The sequence below is a fragment of the Geotrypetes seraphini genome, chromosome 19 (assembly GCF_902459505.1).
Source record: "Geotrypetes seraphini chromosome 19, aGeoSer1.1, whole genome shotgun sequence".
Taxonomy (NCBI): domain Eukaryota; kingdom Metazoa; phylum Chordata; class Amphibia; order Gymnophiona; family Dermophiidae; genus Geotrypetes; species Geotrypetes seraphini.
The window spans coordinates 20,338,402-20,358,606 of record NC_047102.1 but is presented as its reverse complement, the minus strand read 5'-3'; the positions used below and the strand labels follow the sequence as shown (position 1 = coordinate 20,358,606).

The 20,205-nt window shown below is 43.5% G+C and overlaps 1 protein-coding gene across 3 annotated transcripts in view; it reads right to left on the bottom strand.

Moving 5' to 3' along the window:
- EPS8L2 (EPS8 like 2) overlaps positions 1-20,205 on the bottom strand; it is a 282,798-nt gene that overhangs the window by 119,024 nt on the left and 143,569 nt on the right. For all 3 annotated transcript variants that reach the window (XM_033928821.1, XM_033928822.1, XM_033928823.1), the window contains one exon: positions 11,072-11,233. In XM_033928821.1, the coding sequence (XP_033784712.1) occupies positions 11,072-11,233 (162 nt within the window). The remainder of the gene's footprint in view (positions 1-11,071; positions 11,234-20,205) is intronic.

The following is a 20,205-nucleotide window of genomic DNA, read 5'->3' as shown; positions in this document are numbered from 1 at the left end:
AATTTTGTCCCCCCAGTAGCCCTGCTGGGGATCATCTGTGGACAGCAGTCTTCAAATTTTGCCACTGGATTATGCTTTGAGCTTTGGTTGGGACACTTGAGGACTCATTTTATTCTTACTGAGTTACTCCACTGCTGCTTTTGCTGTGTGTTTAGGATCACTGTTCCACCAATAGTGGTAGAGAGTCTTGTGAAGATCGCCATATGGATGGTGCAAAGTATAAGCAAAGGTGAAATGAAGAAGAAACGAGAGCCGGCGTGGGTAAAAGGTGAAGTGAAAGAGGCTATTAGAGCCAAAAAAACATCCTTTAAAGCAGTGTTTTTCAACCTTTTTTTGGCAAAGGCACACTTGTTTCATGAAAAAAATCACGAGGCACACCACCATTAGAAAATGTTAAAAAATTTAACTCTGTGCCTATATTGACTATATATAAAGTAATTCACTTGAGTGCCACCGCCGCCATCGGGAACAGGCCGGCGCCAAGTTCTCCCTGCTTCTCTTCCCCGCGGGGCCGACCAACTCTCGCCACCCGTCGTCAATTCTAACGTCGGAGAGGACGTTCTAGGCCAGCCAGGCAGCGATTGGCTGGCCCAGAACGTCCTCTCTGACGTCAGAATTGACACGAGTGGCGAGAGTTGGCCGGCCCCACAGGGAAAAGCAGGGAGAACTTGGCGCCGGCCTATTTCCGATGGCGGCGGTGGCACTCAAGTGGCTAAAGAGCCGCAGTTTGCCGGCCTAGGGACAACACTGGAGGGTGGCCAGCTGTGCACCCCCTTGGGACGTAAACCCGGGGTGGGGCAGACCGCCCCCCCACCCTGGTATGCCACTATCTGTACCTCACTCCCTCCCTATGACCAAAAATTCTCCTTTCTTCTATTCCCCGTGTACACAACCATCTCTTTCCCTCCCTTCCTCTCTCCAAAGTCCATGCCTTGTGTCCAAACACTCATTCCCTCCCCCACCTCAGCATCTCTTTCCCTCCCTTCCTCTCTCCCAAGTCCATTTCTTCTGTGTCCAAAAACGCATTCCCTCCCCCACCTCAGCATCTCTTTCCCTCCCTTCCTCTCTCCCAAGTCCATGCCTTCTGTGTCCAAAAACGCATTCCCTCCCCCACCTCAGCATCTCTTTCCCTCCCTTCCTCTCTCCCAAGTCCATGCCTTCTGTGTCCAAAAACACATTCCCTCTCCCACCTCAGCATCTCTTTCCCTCCCTTCCTCTCTCCCAAGTCCATGCCTTCTGTGTCCAAAAACGCATTCCCTCCCCCACCTCAGCATCTCTTTCCCTCCCTTCCTCTCTCCCAAGTCCATGCCTTCTGTGTCCAAAAACACATTCCCTCTCCCACCTCAGCATCTCTTTCCCTCCCTTCCTCTCTCCCAAGTCCATGCCTTCTGTGTCCAAAAACGCATTCCCTCCCCCACCTCAGCATCTCTTTCCCTCCCTCTCTCCCAAGTTCATGCCTTGTGTCCAAAACGCACTCCCTCCCCCCTTTTGTGTTCCGTGTTTGCCTCCCAGCCCATCTTTGCAACTTTCTCAGCAAAACGAAGCTCAAGCCGCGAGGCTTGTCTTCTGCTTCCTGCCTGCCCTGCCGCGCACAAATAGCCGAACGGAAGTATTCTCCGACGTCAGTGCTGACGTCGGAGGGCAGGCTTTGCTTAAGCCCTCCCTCCGACGTCAGCGCTGACATCGGGGAACGCTTGCGATCGGCTATATGTTAGCTGCAGGGCAGGCAGGAACAGAAGACGAGCCTCGCGGCTCGAGATGTATTGAACTCCGCGGGTCCCCCGTCCAGCTCTCTCCTGTCCACGTGGGGCGGACCGCCCCTCTCCCTAGACTGTGGCCTAGGACCCTGGGGGAGCCCGGGCCCCCTGTCAGCTCCGGGCCCCTGAATGCAGGACTGGTGGTACTGCCCTGATGGCGGCCCTGACCGTATGGCACACCAGGCAACATCTCGCGGCACACTAGTGTGCCGCGGAACAGCGGTTGAAAAACACTGCTTTAAAGAATGGAAAAAGGATCCGAATGAAGAAAATAAGAAGAAACACAAGCACTGGCAAGATAAATGCAAAGCATTGATAAAAACAGCTAAGAAAGAATATGAAGAGAAACTTGCAAAAGAGATAAAAACTCATAGCAATTTTTTTAGGTACATCAGAAGCAGAAAACCTGTGAGGGAACCTATGGGACCGTTGGATGATCAAGGAGCAAAAGGGGTACTCAGGGAGGATAATGCCATAGCGGAAAGACTGAATGAATTCTTTGCTTCGGTCTTTACGGAAGATCTACCTGAACTGGAAATGGTTTTCAAGGGTGATGATGCGGAGGAACTGAAAGAAATCTCGGTGAATCTGGAAGATATACAAACCCAAACCGACAAGTTAAAAAGTAATAAATTGCCTGGACCGGATGGTATACATCCCAGGGTACTAAAATAATTTAAACATGAAATTGCTGACCTGCTGTTAGTGATCTGTAACCTGTCACTAAAATCATCTGTAGTACCTAAAGATTAGAGGGTGGCCAATGTGACGCCGGTTTTTAAAAAGGGCTCCAGGAGAAATCTGAGAAATTACAGACCGGTAAGCCTCACTTCAATGCCAGGCAAAATGGTAGAAACAATTATAAAAAATAAAATTGTGGAGCACGTAGACAAACATGATTTAATGAGATGGAGTCAGCATGGGTTCAGCCAAGGGAGATCTTGCCTTACCAATCTGCTTTACTTCTTTGAAGGTGTGAATAAACATGTGGCTAAAGGTGAGCCGATTGATATAGTGTATCTAGATTTTCAGAAAGCTTTTGATAAAGTTCCTCACGAGAGGCTCCTGAGAAAATTAAAGAGTCATGGGATAGGTGGAAAAGTTCAGTTGTGGATTAGGAATTGGTTATTGGATAGAAAACAGAGGGTAGGGTTAAATGGTCATTTTTCTCAATGGAAGAGAGTAAACAGTGGAGTGCCGCAGGGGTGTGTACTAGGACCGGTGCTATTTAACTTATTTATAAATGATCTGGAAATTGGAACGAGTGAGGTGATTAAATTTGCAGATGACACCAAACTGTTCAAAGTTGTTAAAATGCATGCGGATTGTGAAAAATTGCAGGCGGACCTTAGGAAATTGGAAGACTGGGCGTACAAATGGCAGATGAAATTTAATGTGGATAAATTCAAAGTGATGCACATTGGGAATAATAGCCTGAATCACAGTTACCGGATGCTAGGGTCCACCTTGGGGATTAGCACCCAAGAAAAGGATCTGGGTTTCATCGTAGACAATACAATGAAACCTTTCTCCTAATGTGTGGCGGCAACCAAAAAAGCAACAGGATGCTAGGAATTATTTTAAAAAGGGATGGTTAACAAGACTAAGAATGTTAAAATTCTCCTGTATCGCTCCATGGTGCGATCTCATCTGGAGTACTGCGTTCAATTCTGGTCTCCTTATCTCAAAAAAGGTTCAAAGAAGAGTGACCAAGATGGTAAAAGGGATGGAACTCCTCTCGTATGAGGAATGACTAAAACGATTAGGGCTCTTCAGCTTGGAAAAGAGACGGCTGAGGGGAGATATGATTGAAGTTTACAAAATCCTGAGTGGAGTAGAATGGGTACAAGTGAATCGAATTTTCACTCTGTCAAAAATTACAAAGACTAGGGAACACTCAAAGTTACAGGGAAATACATTCAAAAGCAATAGGAGGAAATTTTTTATCACTCGGCGAATAGTTAAGCTCTGGAACACACTGCCAGAGGATGTGCTAAGAGTGGATAGTGTAGCTGGTTTTAAGAAAGGTTTGGACAAGTTCATGGAGGAAAAGTCCATAGTCTGTTATTGAGAAAGACATGGAGGAAGCCACTGCTTGCCTTGGATCGGTAGCAAGGAATATTGCTACTCCTTGGGTTTTGACCAGGTACTAGTGACCTGGATTGGCCACCGTAAGAACAGGCTACTTGGCTTGATGGACCATTGGTCTGATTCAGTAAGGCTATTCTTATGTTCTTATCTTGGAAGAAAACCTGTTCTATTCTGCCTAGACTGAGAAATATATTTGAAAAACATGCAATGGAAGCAGTGGGTCAGATTTAATATCCAGATGTAAGGCCAAAAGGACCCCAAAATATGGAGGAGATAAGAATATACATAGATCAATTTTAGAGATTCCTGTAAAAATATCATTGTGGAAGCCCAGACCAGATGTATTAAAAAAGTTGGAAAGAAGAAAAAACAAGAGCCAGCATGGTTAAAAGGTGAAGTGAAAGAGGCTATTACAGTCAAGAAAACATCCTTTAAAGAATGGAAAAAGGATTCCAATGAAGAAAATATGAGACATAATCATTGGCAAGTTAGATGCAAAGCATTGATAAAGAAAGCTAAACAAGAATATGAAGAACAACTTGCCAAAGAGGCAAAAACTCATAGTAACATTTTTTTAGGTACATTAAAAGCAGAAAACCTGTGAGGGAATCCGTGGGACCATTAGATGATCAAGGAGTAAAAGGAGCGCTTAGGGAGGATAAGGCCATAGTGGAGAGACTGAATAAATTCTTTGCTTCAGTCTTTATGGAAGATGTAAGAAATCTACCTGAACTGGAAATGGTTTTCAAGGGTGATGAGAAGGAGGAATTGAAAGAAATCTCTGTGAACATGGAAGATGTACTGTATTTTCACGCATATAACGCGCGCGTTATACGCGTTTTTACCTACCGCGCATACCCCTCGCGCGTTATACGCGTGAGCGCGGTATACAAAATTTTTTTTACATAGTTCCCACCCCGCCTGACGCCCGATTCACCCCCCCAGCAGGACCGCTCGCACCCCCACCCCGAACGACCGCTCCCACGCGCTCCCACCCGCACCCGCATCCACGATCGGAGCAAGAGGGAGCCCAAGCCCTCTTGCCCGGCTGACACCCCAACTCCTCGACAATATCGGGCCAGGAGGGAGCCCAAACCCTCCTGGCCACGGCGACCCCCTACCCCCACCCCGCACTACATTACGGGCAGGAGGGATCCCAGGCCCTCCTGCCCTCGACGCAAACCCCCTTCCCTCCAATGACTGCCCCCCCCAAGAACCTCCGACCGCCCTCCCAGCTGACCCACGACCCCCCTGGTCGACCCCCACGACACCCCCACCCCCCTTCCCCGTACCTTTGGTAGTTGGCCGGACAGACGGGAGCCAAACCCGCCTGTCCGGCAGGCAGCCAACGACGGAATGAGGCCGGATTGGCCCATCCGTCCCAAAGCTCCGCCTACTGGTGGGGCCTAAGGCGCGTGGGCCAATCAGAATAGGCCCTGGAGCCTTAGGTCCCACCTGGGGGCGCGGCCTGAGGCACATGGGCCCAACCCGACCATGTGCCTCAGGCCGCGCCCCCAGGTGGGACCTAAGGCTCCAGGGCCTATTCTGATTGGCCCACGCGCCTTAGGCCCCACCAGTAGGCGGAGCTTTAGGACGGATGGGCCAATCCGGCCTCATTCCGTCGTTGGCTGCCTGCCGGACAGGCGGGTTTGGCTCCCGTCTGTCCCAACTACACAAAGGTACGGGGAAGGCGGGTGGGGGTGTCGTGGGGGTCGGCTGGGGGGGCAGGGCGGGCGAAAGGAGAGTTGGGACAGCGCACGGAGAGGCGGGGCAGTGCACGGAAAGTCAGGGCGGGTGAACGGAGAGTCGGGACAGCGCACGGAGAGGCGGGGCAGTGCACGGAAAGTCAGGGAGGGTGAACGGAGAGTCGGGGCAGCGCACGGAGAGTCGGGGCAGTGCACGGAAAGTCAGGGAGGGTGAACGGAGAGTCGGGACAGCGCACGGAGAGGCGGGGCAGTGCACGGAAAGTCAGGGAGGGTGAACGGATAGTCGGGACAGCGCACGGAGAGTCGGGGAGGGCGAAAGGAGAGTCGGGGAGGGCGAAAGGACAGTCGGGCAGCATGCGCGGTATACCCGTGAGCGCGGTATACAAAAATTTTTGTACATAAAATCGTGGTTTCTGCGCGCTATACCCGTGTGCGCGTTTTACACGGGTGCATGTTATCTGCGTGAAAATACGGTACTAAGCCAAATCGACAAGTTAAACAGTGATAAATCACCTGGACCGGATGGTATACATCCCAGGGTACTAAAACTCAAACATGAAATTGCTGATCTGTCGCTAAAATCGTCTCTATTACCTGAAGATTGGAGGGTGGCCAATATTACTCCAATTTTTAAAAAGGGTTCCATGGGAGATCTGGGGAATTATAAACCTGTAAGCCTGACCTCAGTGCCAGGCAAAAGAGTGGAAGCAATTATAAAAAATAAAATTGTAGAACATGTAGACAAACATGATTTAATGATTTGGAGTCAGCATGATTTTCCAAGGACTGCTAAGCATGGATGGTTTGCATCTATCAAAGAAAGGAACTGTCTTCAGCAGCAGATTGGCTAATCTACTGAAGAAGGCTTTAAATTAGAATCGTTGGGGCAAGGTGATCAAAGCCCTCAGGTAAATGTAGTTATCATTGAGGAAACATTGAAACCCTTGACTCAATGTGTGGCAGTGGCTAAGAAAGCAAATAGAATATTAGGAATTATCAGGAAAGAAAGGAAAACAAACATGAAAATCACTCTATGGTACAGCTGCACCTCGAACACTGTGTGCAATTCTGTTCGCTGTATCTCAAAAAACGATATAGCAGAATTAGAAATGGTACAGAGAAGAATGATGAAAATGATAAAAGGGATGGGACAGCTAAAGGAAAGGCTAAAGCGGATAGGGCTCTTTAGCTCAGTAGTGATATGATAGAGATCTATAAAATACTGAATGGAATGGAAAGAGAGTAGATGTCAATCACTTGTTTACTCTTTCCAAAAACACTAGGACTAGGGGGCATGTGATGAAGCTACTAAGTAGTAGATTTAAAACAAGCCAGAGAAAATATTTTTTCACATAACATGCAATTAAACTCTGGAATTTGTTGCTGGAGAAGGTGGTGAAATCAGTTAGCTTAACATTGTTTATAAAAGGTTTGGGTAATTTTCTAAAAGAGAAGTCCATAGGCCATTATTGAGATGGCTTGGGGAAATCCACTGCTTATTCTTAGATAAGCCTCTAAGAAAATGGCTATATTTTCTTATATTAATTTACCGGGATCAGATCTCTAAACGTACTATAACCATACATAGAAACCGGTATAGAGTGTTTTCAAAAAGCTACAATAGAGTATGAGTATGCCTCAGCCCCACCACTCCACCGCTGTGCTAGCTCTTGACTGCGGAGAGATTTATGTGGCACTTCATCATTGGCCGCTCATAATCATTTTAAACCTACTATTGCTATATTTTCAAAATTTTTTATGTATATGTTTTTTGTGTATTTTCTTATGCATGTCTATAAAAACTTCTTAGCTATAAAGCTCAACTGTACTTAGTTGTACTTAGCTTGTATTGCATAGCTAAATCCAGCCAACGCCGGCGAGTGAAAAAATAGCAATAGTAGGTTTAAAATGATTATGAGCGGCCAATGATGAAGTGCCACATAAATCTCTCCGCAGTCAAGAGCTAGCACAGCGGTGGAGTGGTGGAGCTGAGACATACTCATACTCTATTGAAGCTTTTTGAAAACACTTTATACCGGTTTCTATGTATGGTTATATTCCTAGATAAGCAGCATAAAATCTGTATTACTACTTTGGGATCTTGCTAGGTACTTGGGACCTGGGTTGGAAACTGTTGGAAACAGGATATTGGGCTTGATGGACCTTTGGTCTGTCCCAGTATGGCAGTTCTTATGTTCTTAATCACTAATACCTCTACATGAATGAGAAAAAGGGGTAATGTCTGGAAAGCAGTATATATTAATGCTCAAAGTATGGGAAACAAGGTTTTGAATTCAGAGGCTAAGATGGAAAAGGTTGAGTTGGATTCAGGTGATTTTAATATGCCAGATGTTGATTGGGGTATCTCCATTGCAGGATCAGAAGTAGGGAGATCTTGGATTCTCTACATAGAGAACTGTTCCCGCAGTTGGTAATGTAACCCACACAGGATGGGGCCATACTGGACTTGGTGCTTACAAATGTGGAAAGTGTTTCTGATGTTATAGTGGATGATCGCCAAACAGTGTGGTTTAATATTAACACAGGTGTAGAGAGGGCTCATTCAAAAGCAAAAGTCCTAGACTTAAAAAAAAAAAAACCCAACTGTTGAGATGGGGAATTATGTCATAAAATTGTCTGGATGGGAACATCTGGAAGAAGTAGGAAAGCAGTGAAGGAGCTATTTTAAGAGCAAGTAAGAAATTGTAAGAGGAAAAGAAGGCTGCTTTGGTTCTCAAAAGTAGTAGCTGAGAAGGTAAGGAATACGAGGTTAGCTTTCATAAACTACAAACGATCGCAGAATGAAGAAGACAGGCAAACATATCTGGAAAAGTTAAGAGAGGTTGGTCAAGTAGTCAGGAAAGTAAAGATGCAAATGGAAGAAAAAATGACATGGTAAAATAGACGAACAAGACATTTCTACCATGATGTACTTATAAAACAAGAAAAATTGATTAATCTTACCATGTTAATGTAATTTTGAAAGTTTTTTTGTAATATCGCTGTCTGTATACAGTCTCTTCTTCTGTAAACTGCTCTGAACTGTTTGTGGTATTGCGGTATATAAAAATAAAGTTATTATTTATTTAATTTTTTTAAGATATATTAGCGATATAGGAAGTGCAAAAGTATGTGTTGTCTGAGAATTGTCTGTCTCCTCCAATGTAATTTTGTGTGTCCATAATTACTACAGAGCCTACAGGGGATCACAAGCAGATCTGAAAAGGTTATCATGCTGTTATACAAGGCCATGGTACATCCCCACCTGGAATACTGCATCCAACACTGGTCACTGTACATGAAAATGGACACAGTACTACTCGAAAGGGTGCAGAGAAGAGCGAAAAAATGGTTAAGGGACTGGGGGAGATGCCATACAACGAGAAACTGGGCCTCTTTTCCCTTGAAAAGAGAAGACAGAGAGGGGACATGATCGAAACATTCAAAATATTGAAGGGAATTGACTTAGTAGAGAAAGAGAGATTGTTCACCCTCTCCAAAGTGATGAGAACAAGGGGGCACTTGCTAAAGTTAGAAAGGAAAAGATTCCGTACAAACGTAAGGAAGTTCTTCTTCACCCAGAGAATGGTAGAAATCTGGAACACTCTTCTGGAGGCTGTTAAAGGGGAAAGCACCCTTCAGGGATTCAAGGTTGGATAAGTTCCTACTGGAACAGAACATACGCAAGTAAGGAATGTCTCCAGGGTACCTTGTTTCCCATTTCTCCTTGAACTACTCCAACAAGCTTACACGTAGAGTTCATCTATTTACATATCCTATCATAAAATCTTGTTGTTTTAAGAGATTTCTCGAGAGAACCTTCTCTTTTCAGGCAGCCAAAATGAATGACTGGTTTTGGTAAAATTTTGCCAGGTGTCTCATCTTATTATTCTTTTAGAAAATCAGTAAAGACACAGCTATTTGACAAATTTGTAACTTAAGCTATAACTATGTATCTCTTATGATTTATAAAAAAACTAATGTATCTTTTACGACTTGTACATATTCGCTGAATTTCCAGCTTTGTTGTAATCCGTCTAGAACCGTTTAAGGTCTGGCGGTATATAGGAATAACATTATTATTATTAGATTCAAAAAGGGCACTGGTCTTTGAGCTAAGAGCTGCTGTGTGAATGGACTGCTGGGCACGATGGACCACTGGTCTGATCCAGTAGCGGCAAATCTTATGTTCTCCTTTGCCTGCAGGTTTGATGACAATGTTTTGATTATTTTGTAAGCTTTTTCTGGTTCTACGGAATTTTGTTTGCTGGAAAATTGTGATTTCACCCTATGTCTAAAACTTTCTACGTGGTTGTCTAGTTTGTTGTGTTATCCATTGTGTGGAGTGAAATACATATTCTTTTGCTTAAAACTGTATTCCAGTCTGTTGAGAGTCTCTCTATTATGGAAATGTTCTCTCAAGTGGAGTTTTCTGAAAAATTCTTCTAGATCTAAGAATAGTTGAATTTCATCTAGTTTGCAGGAGGGACAGAATGAGAGTCCTTTAGACAGTACAGAGATTTCATGCTGTAATTGCTATTTAGAAAGGTTTACTATCCCCATTTGATTTGCACTTCCCTAGGTGTGGTCAATGGGAATTTGCCTGCAGAAAATATGTTGGCTTTCACGATCTCCTTGTCTGTTTGAGTTTTGATTCCCATATTCCTTAGATAAATTGGAAAAAGGGTCCAAGTTGTTTGACTCTGTTCCATGAGGCGTTATGCTGCAGATGATCCAAGATGAGATGCTATTCTCTCTATGATTCTGCATTAGAGAAGTTAACTCTATTTTTGTAAATATCAATGTACTGTTTTGGGGGTTTTTTTTAGTTTGGATTTCTTGCAGGTCCTTCTGCAGTTGGCTCATAAGGCCGGGATTTAGCTCCTGAATGTTCCTTATGATTTCTTCTCGCTGGGTTTTTAGAAATCATTTCTTTCTTCTTGTACAGTTGATGTCTAAGTTCATTTCTAAGTTTCTGACCGGTGCGTTTGCAAAGTTTTTCTTCAAAGTTAAATTATAAGTGGTAGCCAAATGATTTTTGATCTTAAATCCTTTGGGGATTATGTAATTCTTGCAGATTGTCAGAAAGTAAATGTGACTGCTCAGTCAAACACTTTTACATTTTTTTCAATACATACCATCCTACAATCAAAATCAATACTGACTACTCCTCAGAGAAAGCCAACTTTCTAGACACCACATTTAAATATCTTCATGGTATAAATGCACAGGATTCAAGCCTCTTTCAATGGAAAGGAGACTTCAGAATGAGGCGTGATAGGAGACAGTGAAAAGGGATAGACTCAGGAGTAATCTCATTATGGAAAGGGTTGTAGAGTTAGGCCTGTATATAAATTTGAGAAATAGCAGAGCTTAGTAGCTGATGTAGTTGAGCTGACTAGATAGATCATATGATCTTTAACTGCTATCATTTTTTGATGTTTCTATTTTTTGGGCCTTTTCCCTGCAATATATATCCTATCAGATACTCTCCCTGTCCCTTGTCATGTCTCATACCTTTGTTGTAGAGTCCAGTAGTCGAATAGATTTGTCGTTCACTTCTAATAGCATCTCCTGAGTCCAAATCTTCTCCTTGGCCTCTAGCTGGATTAGTTTTTTGATGGCATCATCAACTGTTATAATAGCTTCACTTTTATCCATCACAAATGTAGCCAGATGCTGGAAATAAAAAGCAGAAAAATGTATAACCACAGGCCTCCTATCACGTGTAGATGGGATACTGCCCCACTCCATTTACTCCATTTCCCTCCTGTGATAACCTCTCTGACTCTTCAGATACCTATTCTGCAGGAATGAATATGTATGGTGTAAATTTAGCTGGAATTGTTACTGCTTCAGGTTTATATATATACATACACACATTTATACATGTTATATGTATCTGGCCCTGTTGCAGATTGCCCCAAAGTCTTCTCTTTTTGTATATTGTCACAAGTCCAGCACTGACACTAGCCTTGTGTCAGTCAGAACACTTAAGCACACACACTTAAATACAACCAGAGCTGATCAGTGCAGTTCTGAAGTCCCTATATCAGAACTGAATGCCTACCCTGAGTCAGAGTTAGAGTCAAGGACTGAACAGAGTTCTGTGCCAGTTAGGAGCAGAATGCCTGATAAATAGCCAAGGAATACCTGTAAAAAAAAAAAAAAAAAAAGCACCTAGGAAACAGGGACTGGCCCCTTTAAGCTCTAACTTAATGAGAAAGATGGCTAAGCAGGGGAAGAGCTCGAGAGAGCTGAGTTTCAGCCCTCCCCCACGCAGAGTTTGGCGTGTTTCCTGCACTCACTGGCACAATCAAGACTTGGAGCTTCAGTCAGAGGGAGAGCAGGCTGAGGGTACAGATTCTCTTGGGGAAGCTCCTGAGCAGCACAGCCAGAGGACAATGGTATGTTGGAACCTGAGGAGTCTCTGCTACCAGAGCAAGAGAATCTACCTGAGCCAATGGAGGTTATGGACACTCCTGAGCAGCATGACCGGGAAACTATGGAAGCAAGTTAATTTTTGGTTTAAAAGTTTTTCTTTACTGCTGTCTGGAGCAGTGCAGAGCTTTTGAGTGACTTTTGGAGCTGCATTCAATGTATAGGAGCTGTGAGAACTGTGGAGGCTATTGAAGCAAACTAGCTGGGCATGCCTCAGGAAGACTGAGGTTAGTTTTTTAAAAGTTTTTCCTTCTTGAGGATTATTTTTTCTTGTGTGCAGTGGCAGTGGAAGCAGGGCCTGCAAAAGTCTGTCAAACTGGAAGAGTGAACGGACTGAACCATGGCAAACAAGTGACTTTATTTGACCGTTTGGAACTTTTTACATTTTCCTTCTTTCATGCCATACATTCAAGAGGCAGTTGAGAATTTGGGAAAAATCACCAGCCATCTTAGGTGTGGGAATATGGTGAGCTTTTTGAAACCTGTTAATATTAAGGTGGATTCGCCAATTCACCATCCACCAGCTCCCAATTGTTGTTGACGAGCTGGGAAAGAAGAGTTTAAGAGGAATGCATTTGGGAATTGTAAAGGCCTGAATTTTTGATCTCTCTTTGTTGAACTGTTTAATGCTTCCTTCTTAGTAAAGGAGCAGGAATATGAACTTTTTTTAAAAAAAAATTTGCTTAGTTTGCTAAAGAGAGACTTTACTGCACAAACAGCCAGAGTTTAAGCAGGTCTGAAAAATAAGCCTTTAAGGCCCTGCCGAGCCAGAGCTCTGGAACTGTGAAACAAAAGGAAATTTTGGAACTGTGTCCTATAAATCTGTTTTAGTTGCACCTTCTTGAACACAGTGTCGAATAAAACACCTTTTTTCTTTTGAGATAAATGCTTACCGTGCCATTCTGTTTACTGTGCTAAAGAGCTATAGAATTTCACCTGAGCAGGGCCTTCCTCCCTCTTACGGAATCATGTTGGCCTTGGTATAGTGGTAAAGCAAAAAGAACCAACAAAATCTGCAGTGATGATGCAAAGCAAAAACCAAAACAAAACTGCAGGAAAAATGTTCAAGGCGCAGGAATTTATTAAAATGACACAAATCTTAAAACATATATGACATATATAAAACAAATACATGAGCTACAATAATTGCATCCAAAGAACTGCTCCTGATATCCGTGTGGACTGGACCTGACACGGTCTGTGTTTCAAAGAAACACTTCTTCCTCAGGGGTCCTACGGAGAATGGTATTGTAAGCAAGAATAAATAACACAGTACAAATGACCCACTAAGCCAAAGTTATATACGTTATACTGTGGTTGAAGGAAAATGTCCCAACAGTGGTGAGTACAGAAACAGTACTGAGAACCATTTGAAAGACACAAACCCAAGGTGAATAAAAAAGTGTAGTGAAAAACATATATAACAGATAACCAACCAAGAAAAGATAACATCATATAATAAAATCAAATAGGAGAATTAATAAATAATAATAATAATTTTATTTTTATATACCGCCAAAGCCATAGTAGTTCGAGGCGGTTTACAACAAGAAGAGCTGGACAGTCAGTGAAAAAATAACAATGAAGTCTTTGGTTACATAAAGTCACAATGTAGGGAATGAATGAATTAAACAATAAAAATATATATAGAAGAAAGAATGAAAACCATGCTGTGAATTAATATAGTGATCTAACCATAGGGTCAATAGGAAGTAAAGATAAAGACTATTATATATGTACAGTGGTGCCTCACACAACGAACTTAATTCGTTCCAGGAGCAAGTTTGTTATGCGAAAAGTTCGTTATGTGAAACGCGTTTTCCCATAACAATACATGTTAAAAAAAATAATTCGTTCTGTAGCATAAAATATGCTAAGATGACATAAAAAAAGATAAATTTTTGGTTATTATTTTTATTTAGATACATCTAAAAACATAATTGTTTTTTAAAACAACACACATTTTTTAAATTTAAAGACAGACTAAGTAGAGTCTAATTTTACAGTGAGAGAGGGCAGAGTCTCAGCGGCAAAAACTGGGACTTAACTGTTCATTTTTTTTTTTTTTCTACCGTGTTTCCCCGATGATAAGGCAGGGCCATCAAATAAGACAGCCCCCCCTTTTTAGAAAAAAATGTAAAATAAGGCACCCCCCCGCAAATAAGCCACCCACCGATACCTGCGCTTACCCGAATCGGGTGGTACGGTGGGTGACTCCGTGTGGTCCCTGGCACCCCCGACACGATCGGGGCAAGAGGGAGCTCAAGCCCTCTTGCCCCCCCCCGACTCCCCGACACGATCGGGGCAAGAGGGAGCTCAAGCCCTCTTGCCCCCCCCCGACTCCCCGACACGATCGGGGCAAGAGGGAGCTCAAGCCCTCTTGCCCCCCCGACTCCCCGACACGATCGGGGCAAGAGGGAGCTCAAGCCCCCTTGCCCCCCCGACTCCCCGACACGATCGGGGCAAAAGGGAGCTCAAGCCCTCTTGCCCCCCCGACTCCCCGACACGATCGGGGCAAAAGGGAGCCCAAGCCCTCTTGCCCCGCCGATTCCCCAACTCCCCACACAATATCGGGCCAGGAGGGAGCCCAAGTCCTCCTGGCCACGGCGACCCCCTAACCCCACCCTGCACTACATTACGGGCAGGAGGGATCCCAGGCCCCCCTGCCCTCGACGCAAACCCCCCCTCCCCCCAACGACCGCCCCCCCCCAAGAACCTCCGACCGCCCCCCCAGCCGACCCGCGACCCCCCTGGCCGACCCCCACGACACCCCCAACCCCCTTCCCCATACCTTTCTGTAGTTGGCCGGACAGACGGGAGCCAAACCCGCCTGTCCGGCAGGCAGCCATCGACGGAATGAGGCCAGATTGGCCCATCCGTCCCAAAGCTCCGCCTACTGGTGGGGCCTAAGGCGCCTGGGCCAATCAGAATAGGCCCGGGAGCCTTAGGTCCCTCCTGGGGGCAGGGCCTGAGGCACATGGTCGGGTTGGGCCCATGTGCCTCAGGCCCCGCCCCCAGGAGGGACCTAAGGCTCCCGGGCCTATTCTGATTGGCCCAGGCGCCTTAGGCCCCACCAGTAGGCGGAGCTTTGGGACGGATGGGCCAATCCGGCCTCATTCCGTCGTTGGCTGCCTGCCGGACAGGCGGGTTTGGCTCCCGTCTGTCCGGCCAACTACAGAAAGGTACGGGGAAGGGGGTTGGGGGTGTCGTGGGGGTCGGCCAGGGGGGTCGCGGGTCGGCTGGGGGGGCGGTCGGAGGTTCTTGGGGGGGGGCGGTCGTTGGGGGGAGGGGGGGTTTGCGTCGAGGGCAGGAGGGCCTGGGATCCCTCCTGCCCGTAATGTAGTGCAGGGTGGGGTTAGGGGGTCGCCGTGGCCAGGAGGACTTGGGCTCCCTCCTGGCCCGATATTGTGTGGGGAGTTGGGGAATCGGCGGGGCAAGAGGGCTTGGGCTCCTTTTTGCCCCGATCGTGTCGGGGAGTCGGGGGGGGCAAGAGGGAACCAGGCGGAGAGAGGGCAGTTAAGCGCAGTGCCTGCGCGGAAGGATGCAGCTCGGGCGACTTCGTTGTGTGAAACGAAGTTCGTTGTACGGATCAAGACATAAAGTTCGTTGTGCGCAGCGTTCGCTGTGCGAGGCGTCCGTTATGCGAGGCACCACTGTATATGAATATATGTACCCAAATGTTGGTACGTGAAATATCAGAAAACCATATTGGATAAAATAGTCAAAATCTATATAAATAAACAAAGAGGCCAATATATGAGTGAAACCTTGAAATACAAAACTCCTATCAAAGTAGCTTTATATAATCTTGCAAAATTCACATGAAATGGCATCACACAAACAAACTATTCACAGCATAGATGTAAGCATCCCGGCAGTGCATGGTTCATAATGCGCATAGATTATTTAATCAAAGAAAAAGAGCATAGGTGATATAATCAATGAAAAAGAGCCAACGTGTTACCCGTGCATAGCTCCTGTACCAATAAAGAGTAGACAATTTAATCAATATTAAAACAATATTAGAAATGCCGGCATGGCAGCCTTGCTAAATGTGTGCGTTGGCCCGATGTAAAGTCTATCTTGAGACCTGGAACTTATCTTCCAAAACTGGAGTAAAGACCACCGATGCACGGCCTGTGCAAACTAACCACAAAGGGAAGGGGAGAAATGCAAATGCAAAAATGAGATTCTAAATGGTATGATAAGTGTAAAAGAGAAATTAACCACGTCATATAGCTACGAAAGGTGAGATGCGGACAGAGATATTTAAAAAACCCTTAGAGTTGGTAAGAAAGAAGGACAGATATACCTAAAATCTGATGTACTCAAAACTAGAAACCATGCTAAGAGAAAAAGAGATGATTTAAAGGAACGTTACGGATATACTGTGTTAAACATTAAAATGTGTGAAAAGAAAAAAGAACTTACTAAAAATGAACAGGCGTAAAAGTCTCCTGTCTAAGGCACTGCACCATGAAAACCAAAGTGCAGAGTAAAAAACGCCTTGGGAAATGACTAATGATATACATAAAACGTAATGACGTGGGAACGTCAAATGTAAGAGAAAGCAAAATTTGAAACTGGCAATCAATGTTCTGATAGGAGAGAAAATATGACGGTGAGAAAATAAATCAAAGAGAAAGTTAGGGGTAATGAAGTAACAGATGACAGATAGTGAGACGAAACCGTAAAAAGTAGAGGAAAAAGATATACTGTGACACCAAAACGGGTAGCCTTAAGAAATGATGAAACAGATGTCTCTTATGAGAATTTATGATAATACCAATCTGGTGAAAGTAAAGGATGGCAATGGAAATGTGAATGAAAGGAAGGGGGTAAGTGGGGAATCGCAATATGTAACAGGTAAAAGTAGCATATATAAATACGTGAACTAAAGTGCAACAGGGTAGTGGTCCAAGCACCTTGAGTTTCTAGATCTTGATACCCACCCACAAAACTTTCCACTTCCTTCCCTGAAAAATTCTCTCCCTCCGCTGTCGAGGAGTAAACTCAAGTGTTGGGATTACACCTTAAACAATCTGATAAATATAGCCTCCTTCCAATTTTCTTGTCTCTCTACCCAGTGCAAACAACTCTTTATCAACATGCTTTCTGCCTGTTCAAGCATCAGGTACACAGAGCTAAAAGACTCTGGAAGAAATATCGCACCTCTGATGTCCTTCATGCTTGTAGATTAGTGCTTTTGCTCAGCTTAAGAAAGCTGCGAAACAGCTATTTAATGTACATGCGTCTCTGACTTCCTCATCTCATTATCAAGGTAACTTCATCTCATGTATTCTATCCTCTGATCTGCTTGCACAATACTTTCATACCAAGAACCACCACCTACAAAGTACACTCTTTCAGTCTCTGGTGTTAGGTTCCCACTCTTATTCAGACTTCATCTTGGAATGCATTTAATCTTCCTTCTATTGACTCTCTTTGCAATATCCTATCCTCTATGAATTTAGCACCTTGTTTCCTCAATCCAGTACCACTCAAATGGTTTAAAATCCCATTAGGACTGCTCCCTCTTGCTTGCCAGATTATAACTATATATGGCCCATTCTAAAAAATAACTCCTCGATCCTAGGGTCCTTGCCAGTTGCAGTCTAACTTGCCCTTCCTATTAAAAATTACAGAGGAAAATAGTCTTATCACCAACTTCTTTCTCATACTGAATTTACCAATGCTCTCCACCCTTGCCTATCTAGTTTCAGATATGGACCTAGAACGGATACCATATTTGCTTTCCTTCTTAATGAACTGGAGAAAGATTACATTGCTCTCATGGTATATAGACCTCTCGGCTGTGTTTAGCCAGGTCCACCACTCTCTGCTGTTACACAGAATGTTGGCAATCAGTATTTACAGATTACAGATTTATTAGATTTGATATACCATAAACTTACATTTCAATTTAAGTGGTTTACAATTTGAAATAAAATCACATATTAGAAAAGAACTCCATATACTAGATAGAAAAGTCCCCAACATTAGGCCCTGCAAACACACAAAAACTCAAAGTATTATTTTAAAAAAATTCCTCTCTAAACAACCAATCCCAAGGATGAACCTGAAAAGACCTACCAAAATAAATGTATCTTAAGCTGTTTCCAAAAACAAGTTAAAGAATGCTCTTCCCACAAATAAGAAGGGAAAGCATTCCAAAAAACTGGGGCTTGATTAAAAAAAATATATATATATTATGTGTACTCATTAAATGGGCAGAGCTGCCCTCAGAAACAGCAAGCAAGTTTTGGGTACCAGATCTTAAAGCCCTACCTGGCACGTCACCATCACCAACTTACACAAAAGTAGCAAAATTCCAGACCCCATCACTTTATAAACAAATTGGAGAAGAGAAGTATCATGATCTTAATAATGAATGTTAATAATATTGCAATTTGGATTGGGAGAGGAAGATATGGTCCTTTGGGATATACTAGAGGCAAAAATAGAGAATCAAAAAGAGTGAGTTAGGGGGTGTGGCTTCGGCACGAACAGTGATGGCTGTGTAGAGGAGTTGCTCCGTAGTATTAGGCTAACTTTTGAAATATATGAGTGAAATTTTACGTGAAAGTTATAATTAGAAAGGTATATTTAGGTTAAAGAATGGTTTCGGGCAAGCAGAGTAAGTTTTCATCTGCGGGAATGGGCTCAGGAAGTGTTAAGAGGTCGAAAATTGAATCAGCTTCCCCTCTGTCAGTGCCGCTGCCGTCGGACGAGGTAGACAATAAGGATTTAATGAGGGAAATTCAAAAAATAAGAGACATTGTCCTGGAAAATTCAAAGGACATAAAAGAAGTTAAAGATGAAGTGGCGGGATTGACAAGGAGATTAGATGCGGTAGATTTGAAGTTGGTGTGCATGGAGAAACGGGTGGAAAGCACTGAAATGGAAATAATTCAACATAAGAGGGATCATAAGGAGATTGAATTATTAAAACAGGAGATTGAGGATTTGTCGAACCAAGAAAGAAGAAATAATTTGAGGGTGATCGGATTACCGGAGGGGATAGAAAAAAATGATCCGATCACCTTTTTAATTAATTTTTTACTGAAAATTCTACCACTGCAGAATAAATACCCGCTAGAGTTGGAAAGGGAACATAGAATTCCTTCAAAGAGGCTAAATACTCAAAAAGGACCACGTCAATTAATTTTTAAAGTACTTAGATATCAACAGGTGACAGAAATATTAAAGTTGGCAAAAGAGAACAAGAATCTTAAATGTCAGGATGCAAAGATTTTTATTGTTCCTGACTTTGCTAGAACGACTGCTAGTAAAAGGAAACAGCTGCTTGATTTGCGCCCACAGTTGAGAGCATTGGGTGCTCGATTTGGGTTGGTATATCTGGCAACGATGAGGGTGACATATGAGCATAAAACTTTGAGCTTTAACGAGGCAGGAAAATTAAAAGAGTTCTTGGATAAATGTGAAACACCTATGAATACCTGAAAGAAAGAATGAGAAATAAATATTGGATGTTCTTTTTTCTTTTATTAGATTGATGCATGTCTATATAATTTTTTTAATAGATGAAAAACTATTTTATTTGTGTAACTGTCATGTTCCGTTGGAAAAAGATACAGTTTGGTTCTATGGCTGCATTCCATATTGGCCTCGCGGCCATTTAAAATACATGAAGATTCTACTTCAGTCTGCATTATTAATCTTCTTTCCTGCTCAGAAATTAAAGTTAAGAAAACTGGGATTGGCATATTGTCTACTGATAGAAAGTACTTTGCAGTTAATATGAATGACTTAAAGATATTGACACAGTATGCATAGTTGTAAAAAAGAAGATCTACCGGCATGAAGGGTGGCGCTATACACTTTCACGGAGCTTTTTTGTTGCAAAAGAGAGTGGAAAGTGAGTCGGATGCATTTTCTTTGAAAAGTAGGAAATGTGAAGAGAAGAATTCTGATGTTGATTGCTCCGTGTTGTAAAGAAGATTGGAAGTGAAATCTAATCTACAGATAAAGATTAATTACATATATTAAGTGCAAGGTTCAAAGTACACTGATGTTGGAATGGTTTATCTATATAAGGAAGTATTCATACACGGATGGAATGATACGGTATTCGGAAGAAATATTTCTGTAATGCGGGGAGATATAAGTCAGTGTGGCATGTCGACTTAAAATCAAAAGTAGAGTCTGTATGATACGGCCTGCTTTTTGATGGCCGTGAGCACTTGAGA